This window comes from Columba livia, chromosome 2 (genome assembly GCF_036013475.1).
Source record: "Columba livia isolate bColLiv1 breed racing homer chromosome 2, bColLiv1.pat.W.v2, whole genome shotgun sequence".
Taxonomy (NCBI): domain Eukaryota; kingdom Metazoa; phylum Chordata; class Aves; order Columbiformes; family Columbidae; genus Columba; species Columba livia.
Genome location: NC_088603.1, coordinates 157,783,167 through 157,805,108, shown reverse-complemented (window position 1 = coordinate 157,805,108; position 21,942 = coordinate 157,783,167). Strand labels below are relative to the sequence as shown.

The following is a 21,942-nucleotide window of genomic DNA, read 5'->3' as shown; positions in this document are numbered from 1 at the left end:
GTTCCAGCAGGACAGGGAACTGCTGGAGAGAGTCCAGCACAGGGCAACAAAGATGCTGAAGGGAGTGGAGCATCTCCCGTGTGAGGAAAGGCTGAGGGAGCTGGGGCTCTGGAGCTGGACAAGAGGAGACTGAGGGGTGACCTCATTCATGGTTACAGATATATAAAGGGTGAGTGTCAGGAGGATGGAGCCAGGCTCTTCTCGGTGACAACCAATGGTAGGACAAGGGGTAATGGGTTCAAACTGGAACACAGGAGGTTCCACTTAAATTTGAGAAGAAACTTGTTCCTGGTGAGGGTGGCAGAGCCTGGCCCAGGCTGCCCAGGGAGGTTGTGGAGTCTCCTTCTGTGCAGACATTCCAACCCACCTGGACACCTTCCTGTGTAACCTCATCTGGGTGTTCCTGCTCCATGGGGGGATTGCACTGGATGAGCTTTCCAGGTCCCTTCCAACCCCTGACACTCTGGGATTATGTGAACAGCAGCCAGAATATTCTTTTGTGAGAGTCCATTGACTATTGTTTGGATTCCAGTTTGATGAAGTCTTGTAAATTCATTTCTTTCTGTACGTGCTGGGTCATTTAGCCATTGAAATAGTTGAGTCATCTGGTCAATTCAGTCAAGGGAAAATATAGAAAAACTCATGTGAAGAAGGAAAAATACGCTCTGGCCTACGATGGAAAAGGAAAAGACTGGGATGGGGCTTTGTTGGGAGAAGAGGTCACAGAAATTCTGCAAGAAATGACAATTACACAAAAAAACACGGCATGATTGGTGTTTATCTTCCATTTTTAAGTGACCTTTATGTTGCGCTGAAGTACTTTGTCAGATTTTATCCCTAAAATGGCAGTTTTGGAGATGTACGGAAGGGTTGCTGTAAACAGTAAGAAGTGTGGAATAAGAGCGATGTTTGATACCTGAAAAATAATGAGACTCATATGTGTGCAAAAGAGAAACTCTCAAGGTTTGGTCATAGTAAATATTTCTAGACAATTTTGCCTAATGCTCAAGGGTAATAGAAGAAAAGCTGTAGAAGTTTATGAAATATTGCACACCTTGGAATATCTGTTATTTAAAAACTATTGCTCTTGCTTACTCCTAAAAGGAAGTTGCATTTCATGAAGAGTAGTGCAAATTACATTTTTGATCTGTTTATTATTACCATAGATACTTCGCAAATTTATAATCCCAAACTTAGTTTTTAAAGATTGAAGATCAGGAAATGTGCCTCATGTCTCGTAGTTTTACTCCTTTTTATTTACTTTTAGTGGCCAGGAAAGCATTTAGAGAAAACATATTTTGTTGGATCTTTAAAGAGCGTTAAGAACTACTTGATTTGGATAAAAATGAAGTTCCTGTATGAAATCTCACGTGAAGTTCTTGCTCAGAGAATTTAAAATGATAAAACTTTCAAGGGTTTGTGTATCATTTTGGTTTCACTTCATGAGAAGGATTAACTTCATTTTCTGGATTCTAACGATAAATTAGTTGGTAAGCATATAAAACAAAAATTGCTTTCACATCTAAACATTCAAGCAGACTCACAGCTCCTAATTTTGACAACAAGATTGGGATTTTGTAATTATTGGTTCCATCGGATGATGCGTCATTAAATTAGTGCTTTGCATATAAAGAAAACTAAAAGAAAAGAGTTGTTTTGTGATGACTTTTAGCTTTAAAAAGCACGAAATGCCTTCTTGCTTTGTAGGAACTCATCGGGGATGGGCTGCGGTGCAGATGCGTTTGCTCCATGAACTGGTCTACGCTTCCAGACGAATGGGCAACCCTGCTCTCTGCGTCAGGCATCTGTCTTTCCTTCTCCAGACCATGCTGGATTTTCTTTCTGATCAAGGTATGATTAACAAAAGAAAGAGATATTTGTCCTTTTTCTGCCCTGAAATACTGAATTGGAGGAGTAACGGGGAGCACAGAAGTTAAGGAATTCTGCGTACGCATGAAGTAGCTTGTTGTGCGTAATCCGTCACGTATATTGTGTTATAGGTTTTAAATATTAATATCCTGATCTCTGTAGGGTCTAAAATAAAACTTGCTTTAATATTTTCCACCTGTAGATTGCCTCAAGCCTAATGCTCTATTTCCTTTGTAAATATTAAGAATACGATCAGAGGGCTTACTTTGCATTTGGATTCAAAAAGAGAGTATCATTTAAAAACACCAGCAGCTTTCCTAAGTGCTGTAAATGAAGAGATTGAGAGGAGTTGAGGTGGAAGAGTAAATTTAGAAGCGTGTACAGTAGTTCAGACTCAATGGAGCATGAGCTTTCTGATGAAATACGTTTTCTAATGAAACCTTTATAGTGCAGATACAGAATCTGACTAAGGGAGTACGACCCTTGTCTCTGTATTGGAGATGATGAACTTGTAGAAGCTGAATGTGATGGGATTGCATTAAATAGTGTTTAAGTAGGACAGTAAGCTTAACTTTCTGTCAGTTTCTGTGGTTTCTTTCCAAATTTTAACTCAGCAATGAATTTCAGTGGGACTTAGTAAATTTGTCAGTGGATGACAATGGGATGAATGTGCCTGTGGCTGATTCTCATGGCACTGGTTGTGCGAGGGCCACGTAGCATTAACAAAATCACCTGGAAAAGCAAAAAGTGGCAACTTATGTTGGTATTACATATTGTAGGAAAGATATTTTGAACAGGTGTATCACCCAGATTAATAAGATCGAACTGGTAGTGCAAGGTTTGAAAAAATGTTATTAATACACTAGGTAAAAAGTCTATTTTTTTTCAGTTATTCCCTCATTTACGATAAAGAGAATGGGAATAAAATAGCGTAGGTCTTTACCTGCCAGTGAATTTCCTCTGTTTAGTTGCTCAAATCAGTGATGGAGGAAGGGGAGGAACATCAAAGAACTGATAAACTGTAATAAATTATCGTTTTGTCTGTAGATTTTGTTGTCAAAGGGTCCTTGGATTTTTAATGAAGCTTCGTTGATTTGTGCCTGAGGAGTTTGGCTAAAGACAATGTTTTAAGCTCTTTTACTGTGCGTGCCCACATATTAAATTTGCTCATTCCTAATCCTAAAAAAGTGTGAAATCTTATAGAGAAGCAACTTTTGTGATTCTTGTCTTCAGACATTATACCTTTGAGTAAAGCTTCCAGTTTCATAACACCTCTGATGTTTAATGCCTTTGAAAAATCAGACTAGATATTCTCCAGTGTGTTTGAAGAGCAGCTGAATCGTTTTCTCCTCTCGTGACAACATCCAAAATAGAACTTGGTGTTGCGTTCGAAGCCTTTTATTGACGGCACGTCGCTCAAACACGGTTCGTGGTGTTCTGGACTAGCTGAAGTGTGGATGGTGACAGTGCCAGAAATGTATTTCTGGTTGGCAATTTTTTTGGTAGTTCTTCTGAGATTGCTATCGTGTGATGTTGTGCAAGGGTCCATTTAGCATAAGAAGTTACTTTACATTTATAGTTTCAGAAAAAATATCAGATTAGGAAAAAATAAACCAACAAAACGCCTTCAACGTTGGGTTGTAATAGAGGACAGTAGCAAGATGATTTGAATACATAGGATTATGGTACTTATATTTTAAATCTGTGAATATTTTCCTCTGTTTTAAAAGAGTTGTAAATCCTAGGCTTCTCTGAAGATCACGACTGAAACTTCCAGGTTTCCTTAAGGAATTAAGATCGAACTAGGAAACTGAAGTAATACATTACCACTGGAGTTTAAGAATCCCACAATTTTATTACTTTTCTGTGCAGAAAGTTGCCAAGTTTCCAGGTACAAGGTGGAATCACACTCTCTTGAAAACAAAGTTTTGACCTGAATATGTTTTTTCTTAAATGGAATAAACTTCATGTTTTTAAAGCTTGTAATTCATAATACATCTTAAATCCTACGCCTGGATTTAAAATTCAGGTGGTTTGCAAAGTGCTTCTCAGTGTAGCTCTGCCATTAAGATCCTCTTGTCCTGTGACTGTTGTTGCGCGTTAGTTCTTTCCAGTTTTCTGGTGAGTTTTGCTGATCTGGGTCTCAGGGCTTCTTTGTTCCCCTATTATAAGATTTTGAACAATTTTGCCTTATTTATTTTTCTACTGATGCCATGAAGGAATTTGTTTTAGCTCTAGCAAACTAAAAATGATACCAATGCACCCCCCAGAGTGGATGCTCATCACCCTGGCCACACTCATTGATTCCGCTGAAAGACACGGAATCTTTAGTGAAAGAATTAACTCATTATGACACTTCCGTTCAACCCGAGGACAGACGAGGTCCTGCGTGTGATGAAGGACTTGGGGGACATTTCCTTCCTGTCACTGGATATTTTATTTTCAGAAGCAAACCTCATCGACAGAGCTCATCAGTCTCCATGAGGAGGGATTTCAGTGCGTGGATTTTGATTTTCAGTTTGCTGGCTTTACAAATATACATACAGGCGTTGCACCACGGGGCGGCTGAGATCATTATGTGGTCAGCCGTTGTTTTTGTGGTGTATTTTAGATAGTGATTGCACTTGGTCAGCGGGATGATAAAAATATCACTCTACCTACAAAAAAAGGGTTTTGTTCCTTGCCCCTCAGTTCCAGCAGGACAGGGAACTGCTGAGAGAGTCCAGCGCAGGGCAACAAAGATGCTGAAGGGAGTGGAGCATCTCCCGTGTGAGGAAAGGCTGAGGGAGCTGGGGCTCTGGAGCTGGACAAGAGGAGACTGAGGGGTGACCTCATTCATGTTTACAGATATATAAAGGGTGAGTGTCAGGAGGATGGAGCCAGGCTCTTCTCGGTGACAACCAGTGATAGGACAAGGGGTAATAGGTTCAAACTGGAACACAAGAGGTTCCACTTAAACTTGAGAAGAAACTTGTTCCTGGTGAGGGTGGCAGAGCCTGGCCCAGGCTGCCCAGGGAGGTTGTGGAGTCTCCTTCTGTGCAGACATTCCAACCCGCCTGGACACCTTCCTGTGTAACCTCATCTGGGTGTTCCTGCTCCATGGGGGGATTGCACTGGATGAGCTTTCCAGGGCCCTTCCAACCCCTGACACTCTGGGATTCTGCAAAATGTCCTGAGTTGAACTTTCAGAAATATCTCTGGTTGTCTAAATTTTACTGATGTGATTCTGAACTTGTTTGTGACAAGATTCTGCACCTGCTGCAGTACTGGCTGTTATTTGGCACTTCAAAATAATACGACACTTTGACCCGCGCCATGCAAACCTTGGAGGTTTGTAAGTTTGGCTCTCGTGAATACAATCTTTCACTTCCAGAAGATGCTTTATTCTCATTCTGTCCTTACATCATCCTCCCTGATGAAGAACCTCTGCCAAAATTTATGCTGAATGCTGTTTCAGTTCCCCGCATCCTCTAGATCAGTTGTGATGGACCTGTCGGCATTGGCTGGGCAGACACTTTGATCACTCAACAGCTTAGAGGTGATGGTGGCTGGAGGACCAGGGACCACACGCCGATCACCTGAGGTCGCTTTCAGAACCTTTTCATCCTCCTTTCAAGTCTCCTGTGCTCAGGCAATGGCTGATGTGTCAACGGCTGGGGTGAGGCCTGTGCCTTTTGTGAACAAGTGATGAGTTAAGAAAGATATCCTTAAACCTTGTTCAGCTTCAGAAATGATGGTCAAGCCTGGGCTGATTGTCATGTCTGACAGCTCTTAAAATATGCCTTTCTATCTCACAGCTTGAAAGAGGAAACGATGCTGTATTTTACAGGCATTTCTATTTATAGAACAGATTGCATATGCATTCACTTGGTGATATTTAAATTTCAAATTGCCTTATAGGAAATAAGAAAGAATATTAAACTGAGGTTGTAAAAATTGGCAGCTAGATCAAAAGTAAGTGTGAAAATGCCTTTAAGAGTAACCCTCTGCCGAGCCTGTATTGGCAGCAGTAAAGACCAGACTCGGTTTCTGAGGATCTTTACTTAAAGCATTGTCTTGAATTCTCACTCAGACAGCTGGGAAAATGGAACCAAGCTACGTGGGCGCTCGGTGAGTTCTACTTCCCCACACAGATTGAACTAAATGATGTTTCACTGGAGAAAGGGATCAGAAAGAGCCATGACCCTATAAGCACCTGCCGCCACTCTAGAGCATGGAATAATTTAAACCCACCTCTTGTTTTGAGGGGCTGCTGGAACAACTTGTTATTTTATGTTCACCTGACTGGATCCTGTTTATGTCTTGCTATGACTCTCTCATTTTTTACCCTGTTTACGCTGCCATAGCAGGAGTTCTTGAGAGCTTCGGCTTATTTTGTTTAGTTTGAGCTGGTTGCTTGATATCGCTCCTCTGTTTGTTTTTGCTCCGACCTCTTCCCATAGTGATGCTTCTCTTTTTTCCCCTGTTCTTCATATTTAGGTCACATGAAACCATCATAGAATCATAGAAAGAAGATTATAAGTATAGAAATGTAAGCTAAACAAATATGAATGCCCGATTTTTAAATAAACCACCTTGACTGTAGTATTTGACTTTGAAAAGAGGAGATATATTAAAGAAGCTAACTGTAAGAAATTAATGGAGTGGTAGCATGGAAACTGCTTAGAGATGTCATAGTAGATTCTCAGTAAGTTTATTCTAGTCATTAAAATAAATAAAAAAAAAATAAAAAGCAAGGGGAGTTAATCAGCAAAATAAATGCAATTTAGGGAGAAAAAGAAAAAAAGTTTGCTGTATAAAAGTGGATGTTGTGTCCAAGCATAGAAAGTAGAAGGGAATGTCAGACTTGATAAATTAAATGATGAGGGGGGCAGTGAGGAACATAAGCCAAGAGAAGATTTTTGAGGCGTAACTTGCTGAACTCATGAAAGCAAATATCTTCAGATGTATTAGAAGCAGGAAGGCTGCCAGGACTGGAACATAATCGGGGTTTAAAAACACTCAGGGAAGATTGTGCTGGATAAGAAAGCTTTGATCAAGGTTTTATTTTCAGGAAGGAAGATTCTGAGCTTTGGTCCTTCCTGTACAGAGAAGAAACCTGTGGAATTCTTTCCAAGTGTAACTAGAAATGGTTTATGGTGGAGACTGATGCGAGATGTTGGACTTGATGATCCTTGTGGGTCCAACTCAGGACATCCTATGATTCTGTGAGCAATAATAAATGTCAGGTACCACAAAAAGTTCAAAGATGCTTAAAGAGTTTTAAAATCAAATTGTTGAACCGCTAACACTTCCAATTAGAGGATATCTTAAGTTGTCTTCATTCTCCTTCTAAAATTACGAGTGGCAGGTGTATCTCCGTGGTTTTTAAGAGTTCAGAGGGGGAGGAAGTTCTAAGTAGATCAGGTGAATGTATCTTCAGCGGTGGTGTCTGCATTGTAGTCAGCCTCTTGCTTCTGGCCATCCTGGTGATTTTTTGCATATTTAGTTGTCTCAGTACTGACTGAGGCAAAGTAAACTGAATTAGAATGAGTCTGGAATTCAGTACATTTGATACCGGTACTGGGTAAAGTATAAGAAACTATAGTAAATCATCGTATGTGTATGGATAATTGTGTTTTAATGGGAAGAAATCAGAACATCCTTGAAGTGTGATTTCTTCCTATAGATGTTCTTTCCAAGGAATGATGGAGCATTTAAATCAGTGTGATTTAGTTAATACAGTGTTCCTGAATTAAAAAATTACAAATGATCAGAAGTGATAAAAGGAATCAATAAGTGAATGAGGTTATGGTGTTGATGGAAGAGATTATTGGTCGTGCAGTGGAGGCTCTTGCTTTTCAAACCAGTCATAAATGGTTACGAAACCAGCAAAAATGATCATATCACAATTTGTTGCTGGGCCAGAGCTGTTTAGAAGAGTTTCTAGAGCAGACTTAATTGTGATATTGTTTCTGGAGAATCACAGAATCCCAGAATGTCAGGGGTTGGAAGGGACCTGGAAAGCTCATCCAGTGCAATCCCCCCATGGAGCAGGAACACCCAGATGAGGTTACACAGGAAGGTGTCCAGGCGGGTTGGAATGTCTGCACAGAAGGAGACTCCACAACCCCCCTGGGCAGCCTGGGCCAGGCTCTGCCACCCTCACCAGGAAGAAGTTTCTTCTCAAATTTAAGTGGAACCTCCTGTGTTCCATTTTGTACCCATTACCCCTTGTCCTATCATTGGTTGTCACCAAGAAGAGCCTGGCTCCATCCTCCTGACACTCACCCTTTATATATCTGTAACCATGAATGAGGTCACCCCTCAGTCTCCTCTTGTCCAGCTCCAGAGCCCCAGCTCCCTCAGCCTTTCCTCACACGGGAGATGCTCCACTCCCTTCAGCATCTTTGTTGTCCTGCGCTGGACTCTCTCCAGCAGTTCCCTGTCCTGCTGGAACTGAGGGGCCACAACTGGACACAATATTCCAGGTGTGGTCTCCCCAGGGCAGAGTAGAGGGGCAGGAGAACCTCTCTGACCTACTGACCACCCCCTTCTAACCCACCCCAGGTACCATTTGCCTTCCTGGCCACAAGGGCCCAGTGCTGGCTCATGCTCATCCTGCTGTCCCCAGGACCCCCAGGTCCCTTTCCCCTACACTGCTCTCTAATAGGTCATTCCCCAACTTATACTGGAACCTGGGGTTGTTCCTGCCCAGATACAAGAGAGTGGAAAGTAAGAGATCCTCTGTTGGAAACCTTCTCTTAGAAGGTTTAGCTTGCCCTGACTGTCACAAATAATCCCCTGAAGTACATGTAGCGGCAGCAACAACTGCTTTGCTCTGTAGTTTCTTGCCTGTGCTGCAGTATTTGCTGATACAGATGTAGCCTGTCAGCACTTTGCAATGTTTTCTAGGCATAAGGAATGTTATTCCTGAATACTGCGTTTAAATTAGGGCAGCATTTCCCCTGGGATCCTTTACATTGTGTAAATTAATTTTTAGAAAGGTAAAAGTTATTGATTTCAAGGGCTGAGAAGAACAGTTTTAATCATGCTGAACAGAGAATATAATGCAAATTAAAACTTGATGTAAACTTCAGAGTTGAAGTGACGTTTACTTAACTGACACTAATGAACTGGTTTTAATGCACTGCATGGTATTTTAGTTGACAAAGTACCTGCCTCATCAATAAATCTTTCAAAAAGGAGCTGGTTTGGTTGGTTTTGCAGTATTAAAATTAACTGATCTCAGGATGGAGACTGAAATCTTCAATATAATACCAGGGAATATTTATAGCAGCATGGTAGGTTCTTAGCCATTAGTTGGAAGTCTTTTTACAACTTCAACACAGCGCTGTATCTTATCCATGTATGGATATATAAAAAAGTATATGTGTTTGTATATATAAAGAAATGTAATTGAGCAGACTTGGCACCTCATGCGTGTTTGATCTATAGCAGCGGCACGATATGGTGTAAGCATTAATACATTAAAAAAGCTTGAATATAAACGCTTTCTGACATATTGCGATAAAAGTCTGAGATTGCACATGGAGGAGAAGGAAACTTCTCAGAAGCGACTTAACTCTTCTCATTCATCACTGTGCAGTGATTTTTGCAGCTTTTCGGCCAGTTCTGTGATTTCTTTAGCCGTGTACGGTAAAACTTGAGCACTGCTCCGTGCTCCTGTTGTTGGGAGCTGTTAATCGGCCACACGTTTTCCTGCATTCTTAAAATTCAAAAGAGTCGCGGCAGGGTAAAACTCACTGGGCTTGGTTTATCATTTTAAAGTCTCTCTCTGGAGCTGGTCTTGTCTAGAGACAAGCTGGCTCATTAAATATCTTCGCTCAAACTGCTTTATTAAAAAGGTGTAGTTTATTTTCCTGAAGTACGCATCTTTTAGACGATGTAGAAAGTGAAGAGGAAAACCGCAATGCCTGCGCACATTTATCTGTTTCTGTCCTGGTTTTGTTAAAAACAAGACTGGTTCTCTTTTAGTGACTTTTCTTTCAGCTCAGTTCTTCTAGGTGCCTGTACTTTGCTGAGTTTTAGCCTGCATTTTTTTCCTCAGATGCTGCACTCGGTGCTGATAAGAGACCAAGGGAATGCTGAAGAAGCTCGTGTTTAGGTTTATTACTATGGTAGCCAAGAAAGACTGATAAGTTTTCCCACGTTCCGCTGTGAGACGGGCGTGTTTGAGGAGGGGTGGATGGACCAGGTGACTAGAACTGACCAACGGAAGAATTCCACCCCATAATCGTCATACCCCCTGTATAAGAGGGTGATCACGAGGGTCACGCTCTCTTCGCCCATGGCCGGTGTCTGGAGAGGCCTCTGTCTGTCTGTCTGTCTGTGATCCCCAGCCCTCAGGCCCTGCATCCTGCACCCAGGTTCCGCTTTGCTGTGCAGTCCCGCCCGGGACTTCCAGGGGCCTGCGCTGCAGCTGCTGGAGCCGCCAGCTCCGCACCCCCAGCTCTGCTGCGCAGTGACGCCAGCGCCACATCAGCACTGCAGACTGGGTTTGTATATTTTGTATATATATTCTCTATTTATTAGCAGTATTAGTAAAACCCTTTACAACTCTCCAACTTGAAGTCTAAGTCTCTCTTCCTTTCGCCTTATCTTTCTTATCATGTTTCCGATCTAAAGGAAGGGGTGGTGGGAGGTAAAGGGGATAAAAGGGAGTGTCTGCCACGGTTTATTGCCGCCTTGCCTTAAACCGTGACAGATTTAATTGGTGGCCCATACAGGGAGAAAAGAGACTGTACCGGGGAAACAAGACCGTACAGAGAGATAGAGCGTGCGGGGATGAGATAAGAGAAACTGTGACAGTTTCAAATAATGATCTGCTTATCCTTGTGTTGCTTGATTAACTCTAGTTCAGATCCTGATTACAGTATCACAGTATCACAGTATGTTTGGGATTGGAAGGGACCTCAAAAGATCATCTAGTCCAATCCCCCTGCTGGAGCAGGAACGCCTAGGTGAGGTCGCACAGGAACATGTCCAGGCGGGTTTTGAATGTCTCCAGAGAAGGAGACTCCACAACCTCCCTGGGCAGCCTGTTCCAGTGCTCTGTCACCCTCACTGAGAAGAAGTTTTTTCTCAAATTTAAGCGGAACCTCTTGTGTTCCAGCTTGATCCCATTACCCCTTGTCCTATCATTGTTGGCCACCGAGAAGAGCCTGGCTCCATCCTCATGGCACTCACCCTTTATATATTTATAAACATTAATGAGGTCCCCCCTTAGTCTCCTCTTCTCCAAACTAAAGAGACCCAGCTCCCTCAGCCTTTCTTCATAAGGGAGATGCTCCACTCCCTTAATCATCTTGGTTGCCCTACGCTGGACCCTCTCCAGCAGTTCCCTGTCCTTCTTGAACTGAGGGGCCCAGAACTGGACACAATATTCCAGATGTGGTCTCACCAGGGTGGAGTAGAGGGGAAGGAGAACCTCTCTCGATCTATTAGCCACTCCCCTTCTAATACACCCCAGGATGCCATTGGCCTTCCTGGCCACAAGGGCACAGTGCTGGCTCATGGTCATCCTGTTGTCCACCAGGACCTCCAGGTCCCTTTCCCCTACACTGCTCTCTAATATGTAATTTCCCAACCTATACTGGAACCTGGGGTTGTTCCTGCCCAGATGCAGGACTCTACTCTTTCCCTTGTTAAATTTCATCAGGTTATTCCCCGCCCAGCTCTCCAGCCTGTCCAGGTCTCTGATGGCAGCACAGCCTTCTGGCGTGTCAGCCACACCTCCCAGCTTAGTGTCATCAGCAAACTTGCTGATAGTACACTCTATTCCCTCGTCTAAATCGTTAATGAATATATTGAATAATATTGGCCCCAGCACTGACCCCTGAGGCACTCCACTAGATACTGGCCTCCAACTAGACTCCACACCATTGACTACCACTCTCTGGCTTCTCTCCTTAAGCCAGTTTGCAACCCACGTCACTAGTCTATTGTCTAGACCACACCTCCTCAACTTAGCTGTGAGGATGCTGTGGGAGACTGTGTCAAAGGCTTTACTGAAGTCAAGGTAGACCACGTCCACCGCTCTGCCATCATCCATCCACCTTGTTACATTCTCATAAAAGGCTATGAGGTTGGTCAAGCATGACTTACCCTTGGTGAAGCCATGCTGACTGCCCCTAATAACCCTCTTATCCTTGATATGCCTTGAGATGGCACCAAGGATTCATTCAATGTATTGATTTTGAAGTGTAATGAATAAATTCAACTAAGTAAAATAACAGCGGTAAGCTTTATGTTCGTATTCATTTGCAAAGCACAAAAGGTGAAGACCAACAGTTGTTTGTGTCATGTTTTATCTGAAAGAAAAACATTGTAATGTCAATGAAGATTGATCCAAATTGTTATTACCAAATCTGAAAGTCTTTCACTCCAGTCAACACCGTCTTCAAATTCTTAGGTAAAACAAATGGGTGGTTACGATAAAATGGTGCATTTCTTTATGACAAAAGTTTCCTATTAATTTGCATCGAGTGATTTACGAACAAAATGAAGTTTCTGAGATTTAGCTCAAAATCCCTATTGTCACGTAGTTATCTCTGATTTTTGAAGAAGCCTATTTGATCAATTGAGGGAAAAGATACAAATGTTCACATGCAAATATTCCAGGAAAAAAAAGATATTACTTTGGAGAAGGCAAACTTTAACCGGCGATGTAAAGACATGAAGAATTTGTGCTGCCTTTTTAAAAGCCAGTGTTTTTCTATTGAAGGAAGCTATTTTAAGAGGTGCTATATTAACTATATTGCTAAAATTCAGCTCAATTTTATGTGACACTTAACAGACTCCATACTGCTTCTTTAGCCTAAAGCCAAATGGAATGCAGGTGCTACTGAAAGTAGCAGTATATGTGTATTAAAAAGAAATATCCATGTTTAAAATAGGAGCATCCATGGAGTTTGGTGATCTCCCTACACCGTGTCCAAATGATTTAATGTGCTAAGAGAAGAAGAGGAAGGTTGAGTGATAATGAAGAATTGTTTTAATGATTGGAAATCTCAACTATATGTTAGTTGAGAGAGCTGACATGTTTTCATTGTAAGTTTTCAGTCAGTTGTCTATTTCTGTAAACAATTAAATTGTCCTTTTCTGAAGCAATTCAAAGAGAAAGCACTTGCTAAGGGATAAATTGAAACTTAAATCAAGTTGATCCTCTCTGGCCAAATTCCTGCAACTTTGCACAACAGTGTATTGGGAAAAATGTCCTGCGTGTTGTTTTTGCTGTCTCCTGTCTCTGTGCGTCTTCACAAAATCATAGAATGGACTGGGTTGGAAAAGACCTCAGAGATCATCCAGTCCAACCCTTGGTCCAACTCCAGTCCATTGACTAGATCATGGCACTAAGTGCCATGTCCCATCTCAGCTTAAAAACCTCCAGGGCCGGTGAGTCCAGCACCTCCCTGGGCAGCCATTCCAATGCCTGACCACTCTCTCTGCAAAGAATTGCTTTCTAATCTCCAGCCTCAATTTCCCCTGGCAGAGTTGAAGCCCATGGCCCCTTGTCCTATTGCTGACTGCCTGGGAGAAGAGACCAATCCCCACCTGGCTAGAACTGCCCTTCAGGTAGTTCCAGAGAGTGCTGAGCTCACCTCTAAGCCTCCTCTTCTCCAGACTAAACAAGCCCAGCTCCCTCAGCCTCTCCCCATAGGGCTTGTGTTCAAGTCCCTTCCCCAGTCTTGTTGCTCTTCTCTGGACCCGCTCCAGCACTTCAATCTCTTTCCTGAACTGAGGGGCCCAGAACTGAACACAATACTCCAGGTGTGGCCTCCCCAATGCAGAGTACAGGGGAAGGATCACTGCCCTTGTCCTGCTGACCACGCTATTTTTGCTACAGGACAGGACACCATTGGCCTTCTTGGGCCAAAAATACAAAGTCAGGTGTGTTTAAGTTACACCATTGTATCTGTAAATTTGTACAAAACCTGCTTTGCTCAAAAGCAACTTTGCAGCAATCCTTAATTTTTGTTTATCGTTATGGAAGTTATTGATGCTTCATTTGCTCCGCTTTACATTAAGGTAGATCTTCTGGTCTTTCTTACCATGAAAGAAACCATTAATATTGTCCAGTGGTTTGCACACTGATTTTGTATGTACAAAACATATTTTTGTAGTGTTCAGAGTATACAGACATCTGAAGTTCTCAGATACAGCGGAGAACGAGATACTGGAATTTTAATGACCTGTTTCTGAACTCTGACTTCAGCTGTGTCAATTTTTGATGAGATTTTGACTAAAAATACTTTTCTGCTAACCGTGAATTTCAATCTGACTGTGACTCTGTGTACACATTGTCTATAATGATTAAAAAGCTAGTAACAGGAGACTGTGACGTGTTTCTCTCTCTTTGTGGTGGTCATCTTGGAAGCAGAAAACACTCTGCTGCTGCCAGACAACTCATAGTAGTGAAGCTGATAATTTATTTTTCAAGGCTGAGCTATTAAACAACAAATAAGTGAATCCTTTTGCTTTCATTCCCCGTTTTGTATGGATGGAGCCACTGATTTTCCCCATAAAAGTCACTCTTGAGTCCATTGACAAAACCTGGTGTGGAGAACACATCAGGGGCTTGAATTCTGTTTGAGTTTCACGACACCTAAATTATATCTCAATGGCTTTGGTCCTTTTGTCATCCAGTTGGCTGTTCAGTTTGCATTTGTGTCCTGTCTAACTGATGACCTAATTAATATAGGTAGGAATCTGAAATGTAGCTGTTCAGGGCAGTGTAAAAACATCAGTACGTGCTGAGATTTATTGCAGTAGAGAATATTAGAATGAGAAGCCATGAATTCCTTGTGTTGCTTCCAAAGTGACTTGGTCAAGTATCGAATCTCTGAGCATCTTGAAATTGTGTTTATTTTCTCTGTGTATTTTGCAGAAAGATATTAGAGGTGCTGTTTGTTTGCTAAAAATTTACGTTCATGATTTTTTGGTAAAAATGCTGTCATCTCATACCTATCAGATTTAATGTCATGGAAAAACAGGTGACACTTGCCTGCAAATTAGAGGAGACCCGCTCTTTTCTGCTGAATGAAACAACCAAAATACTGAACTAGAAGATTGATCCTGCAAGTCTTTGGGTACTGAGCATCCAAATAGGATGTTTACTGTCCATCCGCATCCATCCCAAACTAGAGTTGAGGGAGTACCTGAAAGGCCGTCAAGAGCTTTGCATGCATCCTATTAATATGATCTTGTGATTAACATCGAGGTAAAACATTTTGCTTTTTTTCTGCTTCCTGGCTGACTTTTCTGTCTTGCTACATGTTACTAGTAATTTATCAAGATGTTTGCTGCAGGACCTCTCCTTGGATTCCCCTTTATAAACAGTATTTCTTGTTTTCAAGGGGGAAGGAAAAGCTCCACCAGCCCAAAGAACCCTAGTTTTCGTTAAAACTTCAGTTCTGGGCTTATCACCATGGGAAAATGGAAGTCAGAAGGCTTTTAGCTATTTGTTTCCCAACTTTTCTGATATTTTAGCAAGTCATGTAAGGAAATAGAAAGTCATTTGTCTTTTAGTGTAACTGACAGGTCAGACACCAAACGTTCCCTTTCTTCATTCTACCTTGCTGGGGGTTGTTCTGCAGGAAACACAATGACTTGATCAGAACAAGATCAACCCATTGTTCGCCGCAGAAGAAATGCTGTATTCTTAATGTTTGACTTAGTTTTTAATGGGTAGTGACTGAGACCAAATACAGATATTCTAAATTTCTTCAAATATTTAAGAGCCAAAACATAGAGTTATAGCAATTGTGTTCTCATTTTCTCCGTTATCTGCCAAGGCATGAAATGCTTTTTGTACAATACTGTTAAATCACGGTTAGTGAAGTGTTTCAAAATGTTAGTCTGTAGCTGAGCTTCTTTCTGTCCTGCTCTGATTTTTCAATGGCTCCATTATTATGAAATACTGCTTCACATTATTTTGAAACTAGCAGAAAGACTTTTCTCTTTCACATTTAGTAGCTTTCAGGTCCCAAATAGTTTCTAACTGAAACCTTCAGATTTTGGTGTTCTCATATTAATGGAAGGTTCAAACCAACTGTGGGGCAAAATTATTTCTCTTGGCTTGACTTCTCTTGACTTGGCTTGACTTCTCTTGACTTGGTTTGACTTCTCTTGACTTGGCTTGACTTCTCTTGACTTGACTTCTCTCGACTCGACTCGACTCGACTTCTCCTCTCGACTCGACTCGACTCGACTTCTCCTCTCGACTCGACTCGACTCGACTTCTCCTCTCGACTCGACTCGACTTCTCCTCTCGACTCGACTCGACTTCTCCTCTCGACTCGACTCGACTTCTCCTCTCGACTCGACTCGACTTCTCCTCTCGACTCGACTCGACTTCTCCTCTCGACTCGACTCGACTTCTCCTCTCGACTCGACTCGACTTCTCCTCTCGACTCGACTCGACTTCTCCTCTCGACTCGACTCGACTTCTCCTCTCGACTCGACTCGACTTCTCCTCTCGACTCGACTCGACTTCTCCTCTCGACTCGACTCGACTTCTCCTCTCGACTCGACTCGACTTCTCCTCTCGACTCGACTTCTCCTCTCCTCTCGACTCGACTTCTCCTCTCCTCTCGACTCGACTTCTCCTCTCCTCTCGACTCGACTTCTCCTCTCCTCTCGACTCGACTTCTCCTCTCCTCTCGACTCGACTTCTCCTCTCCTCTCGACTCGACTCGACTTCTCCTCTCGACTTGACATGAAGTAGTTAAGCAAGAAATTACCAAGGATATTGGGGGACCTGCAAAATTTTCAGTTGTCAGAAGCGGCCCAAAAAAGGGTAATGAGACGACTTGATATGAAAGGGGGAAATTGTGCTATGAGGTTATACTGAATGAACTGAGAAGTGGCAATACTGCCTGTGGCTTTGTTCAGCTTTATTCAGTTGCAGCTGTTTTATGATCCTGATTTCCCAACGAGTCTGGGAAGAAACTGGAGTAAAAAAAAAAATCATGAATGTAGTTATTCCAGATGAGAAAATAACCCATCGTTTCTCACTCAATAAATGAGTCTTTGCGATACCTACACAAGAGGATCCGCAGTGTTTCCAGCCGCGGTGCAGGCTTTTAAAGCTGTTGAGGTGAATTCACAGGTCAAAGGATCAAGTGGTGATTACTGTTGTGCTGACACACAAAAGCATGAAGAGACCAGGTAGGTAAAGACCTCCAAGAGTGGCTGTTTTCTCTCTTCTTTGCAAAGAGAAAGAAAAGAACCAGTGATAACTGTTTGTCACAGTCTTCTAAACTGTGGGTCAGGAGGCTTAGTCGTTGAATTGATCCTCTCTGGAGGCTCCCACAGCTTCTGATTGTGTCAAAATACAACAACAGCCGGGGTTTTGGCAACTATAAGGCTTTGCAAATTTGACTGAGCAGAGAAGTTTGTGTCATTCATTTGTACCACAGAGGGCAGGTAGCAAAAGTGCTCGGTCAAGGGAGGAAGACTCCAACATTTGCTTTCAGAAGTGGCGCTTAGGGAAGATGATGCAGCTCTTGCTCTTTTGCATCACGAATGTTTCTCAATGCAGGTTCATGAGCGTCTCAGCAGAAATGAAGTGCTAAGTAGCGGCCAGTCACTAGTGGTGTTCCCCAGGGGTCAGTGTTGGGTCCAGTCCTGTTTAACATCTTTATTGATGATTTAGGTGAAGGGATTGAGACCATCATCAACACATTTGCTGATGACACCAAGTTGGAAGGGAGTGTCGACCTGCTGGAAGGCAGGAGGGCTCTGCAGAGGGATCTGGATAGACTGGAAAAATGGGCCGATTCCAATGGGATGAAGTTCAATAAGGCCAAATGCCGGGTGCTGCACTTTGGTCACAACAACCCCCTGCAGCGCTCCAGGCTGGGCACAGAGTGGCTGGAGAGCAGTCAGGCAGAAAGGGACCTGGGGGGACTAATGGACAGGAAGCTCAACATGAGCCAACAGTGTGCCCAGGTGGCCAAGAAGGCCAATGGTATCCTGTCCTGTATCAAAAACAGCGTGGTCAGCAGGACAAGGGCAGTGATCCTTCCCCTGTACTCTGCATTGGGGAGGCCACACCTGGAGTATTGTGTTCAGTTCTGGGCCCCGCAGCTCAGGAAAGAGATTGAAGTGCTGGAGCGGGTCCAGAGAAGAGCAACAAGACTGGGGAAGGGACTTGAACACAATCCCTATGGGGAGAGGCTGAGGGAGCTGGGCTTGTTTAGTCTGGAGAAGAGGAGGCTTAGAGGTGAGCTCAGCACTCTCTAGAACTACCTGAAGGGCAGTTCTAGCCAGGTGGGGACTGGTCTCTTCTCCCAGGCAGTCAGCAATAGGACAAGGGGCCATGGGCTTCAACTCTGCCAGGGGAAATGTAGGCTGGCTATTAGAAAGCAATTCTTTGCAGAGAGAGTGGTCAGGCATTGGAATGGCTGCCCAGGGAGGTGCTGGACTCACCGGCCCTGGAGGTTTTTAAACTGAGACTGGACATGGCACTTAGTGCCATGATCTAGTCAATGGACTGGAGTTGGACCAAGGGTTGGACTGGATGATCTCTGAGGTCTTTTCCAACCCAGTCAATTCTGTGATTCTGTGATTCTGTAAAAAGTAGTAGAGCTGCTGGCTTGGTGGCAGCATGTTATAAACTGCATTTCATAGCGTATCAGCATGGAAAAATGACTCGTTTTAGCCTTGTCTTTGCAGAAAGCACACTGAGCTCCTACTGTGAAATAAAAATGGGACTCTCAAATCTATAAACAAATCCTTCTTGCAAGTGGCAGCGTGCTTTCTTTGAATACAATAATTGATGGTGTTTCACGCTAGGAAATGAAAGCCAGTGCTTCAGAATGACAGACCTGTGGTTTCAAGCAGAATTAAGCACACGCTCTAGCGTTGTCTTCATCATTCTTGGTAGCTGTGACATTTTCCGTCTCAGTGGTTTCTACTTGTACTATGCGCCCTTGCTCACGTAACGTGCCAAATAACAACCTGAATGCTGTAGCCTAAAATATTGATGAAAATACTCACTACAAGTGCTGGTTCAGTCTTCAACCACTAGAACTGGCTGTACAGGTGTATGTCTAATGATCTATTTCTGGGAACATTTACTTCACACGATTAAAATGTGGTGAGTGGCTTAAGAGCTCAGTGAAATATTGACACAAATGAGGCAATTTGTCAGTTATGTGGCATTAATTTAATAGTGAAGATGCTTAAAATCAGTGTTTATTTGCTTTGAAAGAGTGTGTACTTGTGGCCTTAGATGCTTACAAACTGAGCTGGATTGATGTGGGCAGCACAACCATCAGGGGATGTTTGGGCCTTGAAAGGTCCAAGACGGTGTTTTGGGCAGTGGAAAAGCTTTATAGGGTATATTCATCTCACGTTTTTCTCAGTCTTCCCTCTCACAGCTGCTACACAGCATTTTTTACCCTTTCTCAAACATATAATCACAGAGGTGCCACCAGCAGAGCTTTGGGGAGCAACCAGTCTGGGGTTGACTGGAACTGGAAAGCAGCTCTGCAGAGAAGGACCTCGAGTTCTGGTGGACAACAGGTTGACCATGAGCCAACAATGTGCCCTTGTGGCCAAGAGGCCAATGGTACCTGGTGTGCATTAGGAGAGGTGTGACCAGCAGGTGGAGGGAGGTTGTTCCTCCTCCTCTGCTCTGCCCTGATGAGGCCACGTCTGGAATTCTGGGTCCAGTTCTGGGCTCCCCGGGTTAAGATGGGCAAGGAATGACTGGAGGGAGTCCAGCGGCTATGAAGACGATGAGGGGTCTGGAGCATCTTTCTTATGAGGAGAGACTGAGAGAGCTGGGACTGTTCAGCTGGAGAAGAGAAGCTGAGAGGGGATCTCATCAATGCTTATAAATATCTCCAGGGTGGGTGTCAAGAGGATGGACCAGACTCTGTTCAGTGGTGCCCAATGATATGATGAAGGGCAACGCGCACAGACTGAAGCACAGGAGGTTCCACCTGAATATGAGGAGAAACTTCTTTCCTTTGAGATGCCAGAGCCCTGGAACAGGCTGCCCAGAGAGGCTGTGGAGTCTCCTTCTCTGGAGACATTCAAACCCACCTGGACACCTTCCTGTGTGATCTGCTCTGGTGAACCTGCTTTAGCAGGTGGGTTGGACAGGATGATCTCCAGAGGTCCCTTCCAACCCCAACCATTCTGTGATTTGTGTTGCTCTCTGACACGGGGCTGCTCCTGGTCTCACAAAGGCCACTTGCTACCAACCCCCTGTATAAACCAAATATACTTATTTAAGCAGATTTTTTGGAAAGCAGTATTTGCTATAACCCTTCCCTTTCCTATTTTTGTTTTATCATTGACTATTTCAATCTCCAAAGCATTTTCTAGCAACACTTTAGTTATTGAATAGTTATTTTTATTGTAGCACATATATTGAGGAATATTCATTGTGCTTTACAACAATATAGGTCAAAGACTTTTAATCTATCTCATTCTCCCATCTAAACACACACTCTCAGGCTTATTTATGTTTGCAGACTCCCATTTAATCAGATAAATATATTTTTGTGTTCTGGACGTTAATTGCCAAATAACCTTTTATTTATTTTTGGAGACACAATTGTATATATATTCTAGAAAATAATTGTTGGATAAAATTGTTAAGTGTTTATTGTTGAAGATAACCTGAATGTCATATGTTTGTTGGAGTGTTCCTTTATTTTTAAGGGAAACCAAAGCAATTTTCTTACCGGTTGTTATGATTTAGTAGCATAATATAATAAAGTTAGTTTATTAATAAGAATTAGGTAGTTTTAACACAAGGTAACATCAGAAGTAATTTGTATCTTTTCTTTGCCTTTGGTATTGTTTCTGCTAACATTTCATAAGAAGGCTCATTCACATAACAATGCTCTTATTAATAACCTTTACATGTTTGAAGCCAATGGTATCGGATATGTAGATTTACTAGATAAATTGTAGAGATTTTTATCTTGATGATGAAAAAATTAACAAAAATGAGAGATAGATCAACACTGCAATAATTCTGAAAAGTCCAGGAAACTGTATTACTTAAGGTCACTAAATTATATTTGATTCTTCCCTTATGGCTTTTGGAGCATTAGTCTGAGCATCCTATGCAAAAATTAGTTGTCATTCCCTTAGAGTTATTTATATAAATACAAAAAAAACCCTAAAAATTTGGGTTATAGCTTCATCTTTTGTTACATGTATGTTTGGAATTGGTTTTAAATTTTATTTTAAACAAATTTATTTTCTAGAAAAGAAAGATGTAACGCAGAGCTTGGAAAGCTACACAGCAAAATGTCCTGGTACGATGGAAATCATCACCCTTCCAGATGGTTTGAAGTTGCCTCCTGTTCCATTCACCAAATTGCCTATTGTGAGGTAAGACTCCAAAATACAGTCTTTAACTTTTCCATGGTACCTGTTAAAGGATGCTGGAAGATGTGATTGTCTTAGTTTACATCGGTTGCTCACAATAACATGGAAAAATGTCAAGATGTCAAATTGTTTTGAGACATTCTTAGCAAAAATTGAGCCTTTGAGCAGAAAACACTTTCTGTGGTCTTTATTTTTTTTTTAAACTGTCTTTCAAGAGTTTCTCACACAATCCAAAAAATGTATTTTGTAATTGCAGCTGAGACTCAAGTTTAGATACGTGATCATACTGAAGGTCCGTGGAGCTCGGAACTCAGCTGGAACTGATGCCTTTTGTAGCTGTTCCTTTCCAGATGCTGCGTTTTCAAGCTCGCGCCATCGCTGGCCTGTTCTAAATCACAGAATCACAGGATCGACTGGGTTGGAAAAGACCTCAGAGATCATCGAGTCCAACCCTTGGTCCAACTCCAGTCCATTGACTAGATCATGGCACTAAGTGCCATGTCCAATCTGAGCTTAAAAACCTCCAGGGCCGGTGAGTCCAGCACCTCCCTGGGCAGCCATTCCAATGCCTGACCACTCTCTCTGCAAAGAATTGCTTTCTAATCTCCAGCCTACATTTCCCCTGGCAGAGTTGAAGCCCATGGCCCCTTGTCCTATTGCTGACTGCCTGGGAGAAGAGACCAATCCCCACCTGGCTAGAACTGCCCTTCAGGT

The 21,942-nt window shown here is 42.6% G+C and overlaps 1 protein-coding gene across 8 annotated transcripts in view; it reads left to right on the top strand.

Moving 5' to 3' along the window:
- The window catches only part of TRAPPC9 (trafficking protein particle complex subunit 9), a 525,236-nt gene that overhangs the window by 30,093 nt on the left and 473,201 nt on the right, over positions 1–21,942 (top strand). For all 8 annotated transcript variants that reach the window (XM_065054500.1, XM_065054503.1, XM_065054502.1 and 5 more), the window contains 2 exons: positions 1,708–1,851; positions 21,105–21,231. In XM_065054500.1, coding sequence (XP_064910572.1) covers positions 1,708–1,851; positions 21,105–21,231 — 271 coding nt within the window. The remainder of the gene's footprint in view (positions 1–1,707; positions 1,852–21,104; positions 21,232–21,942) is intronic.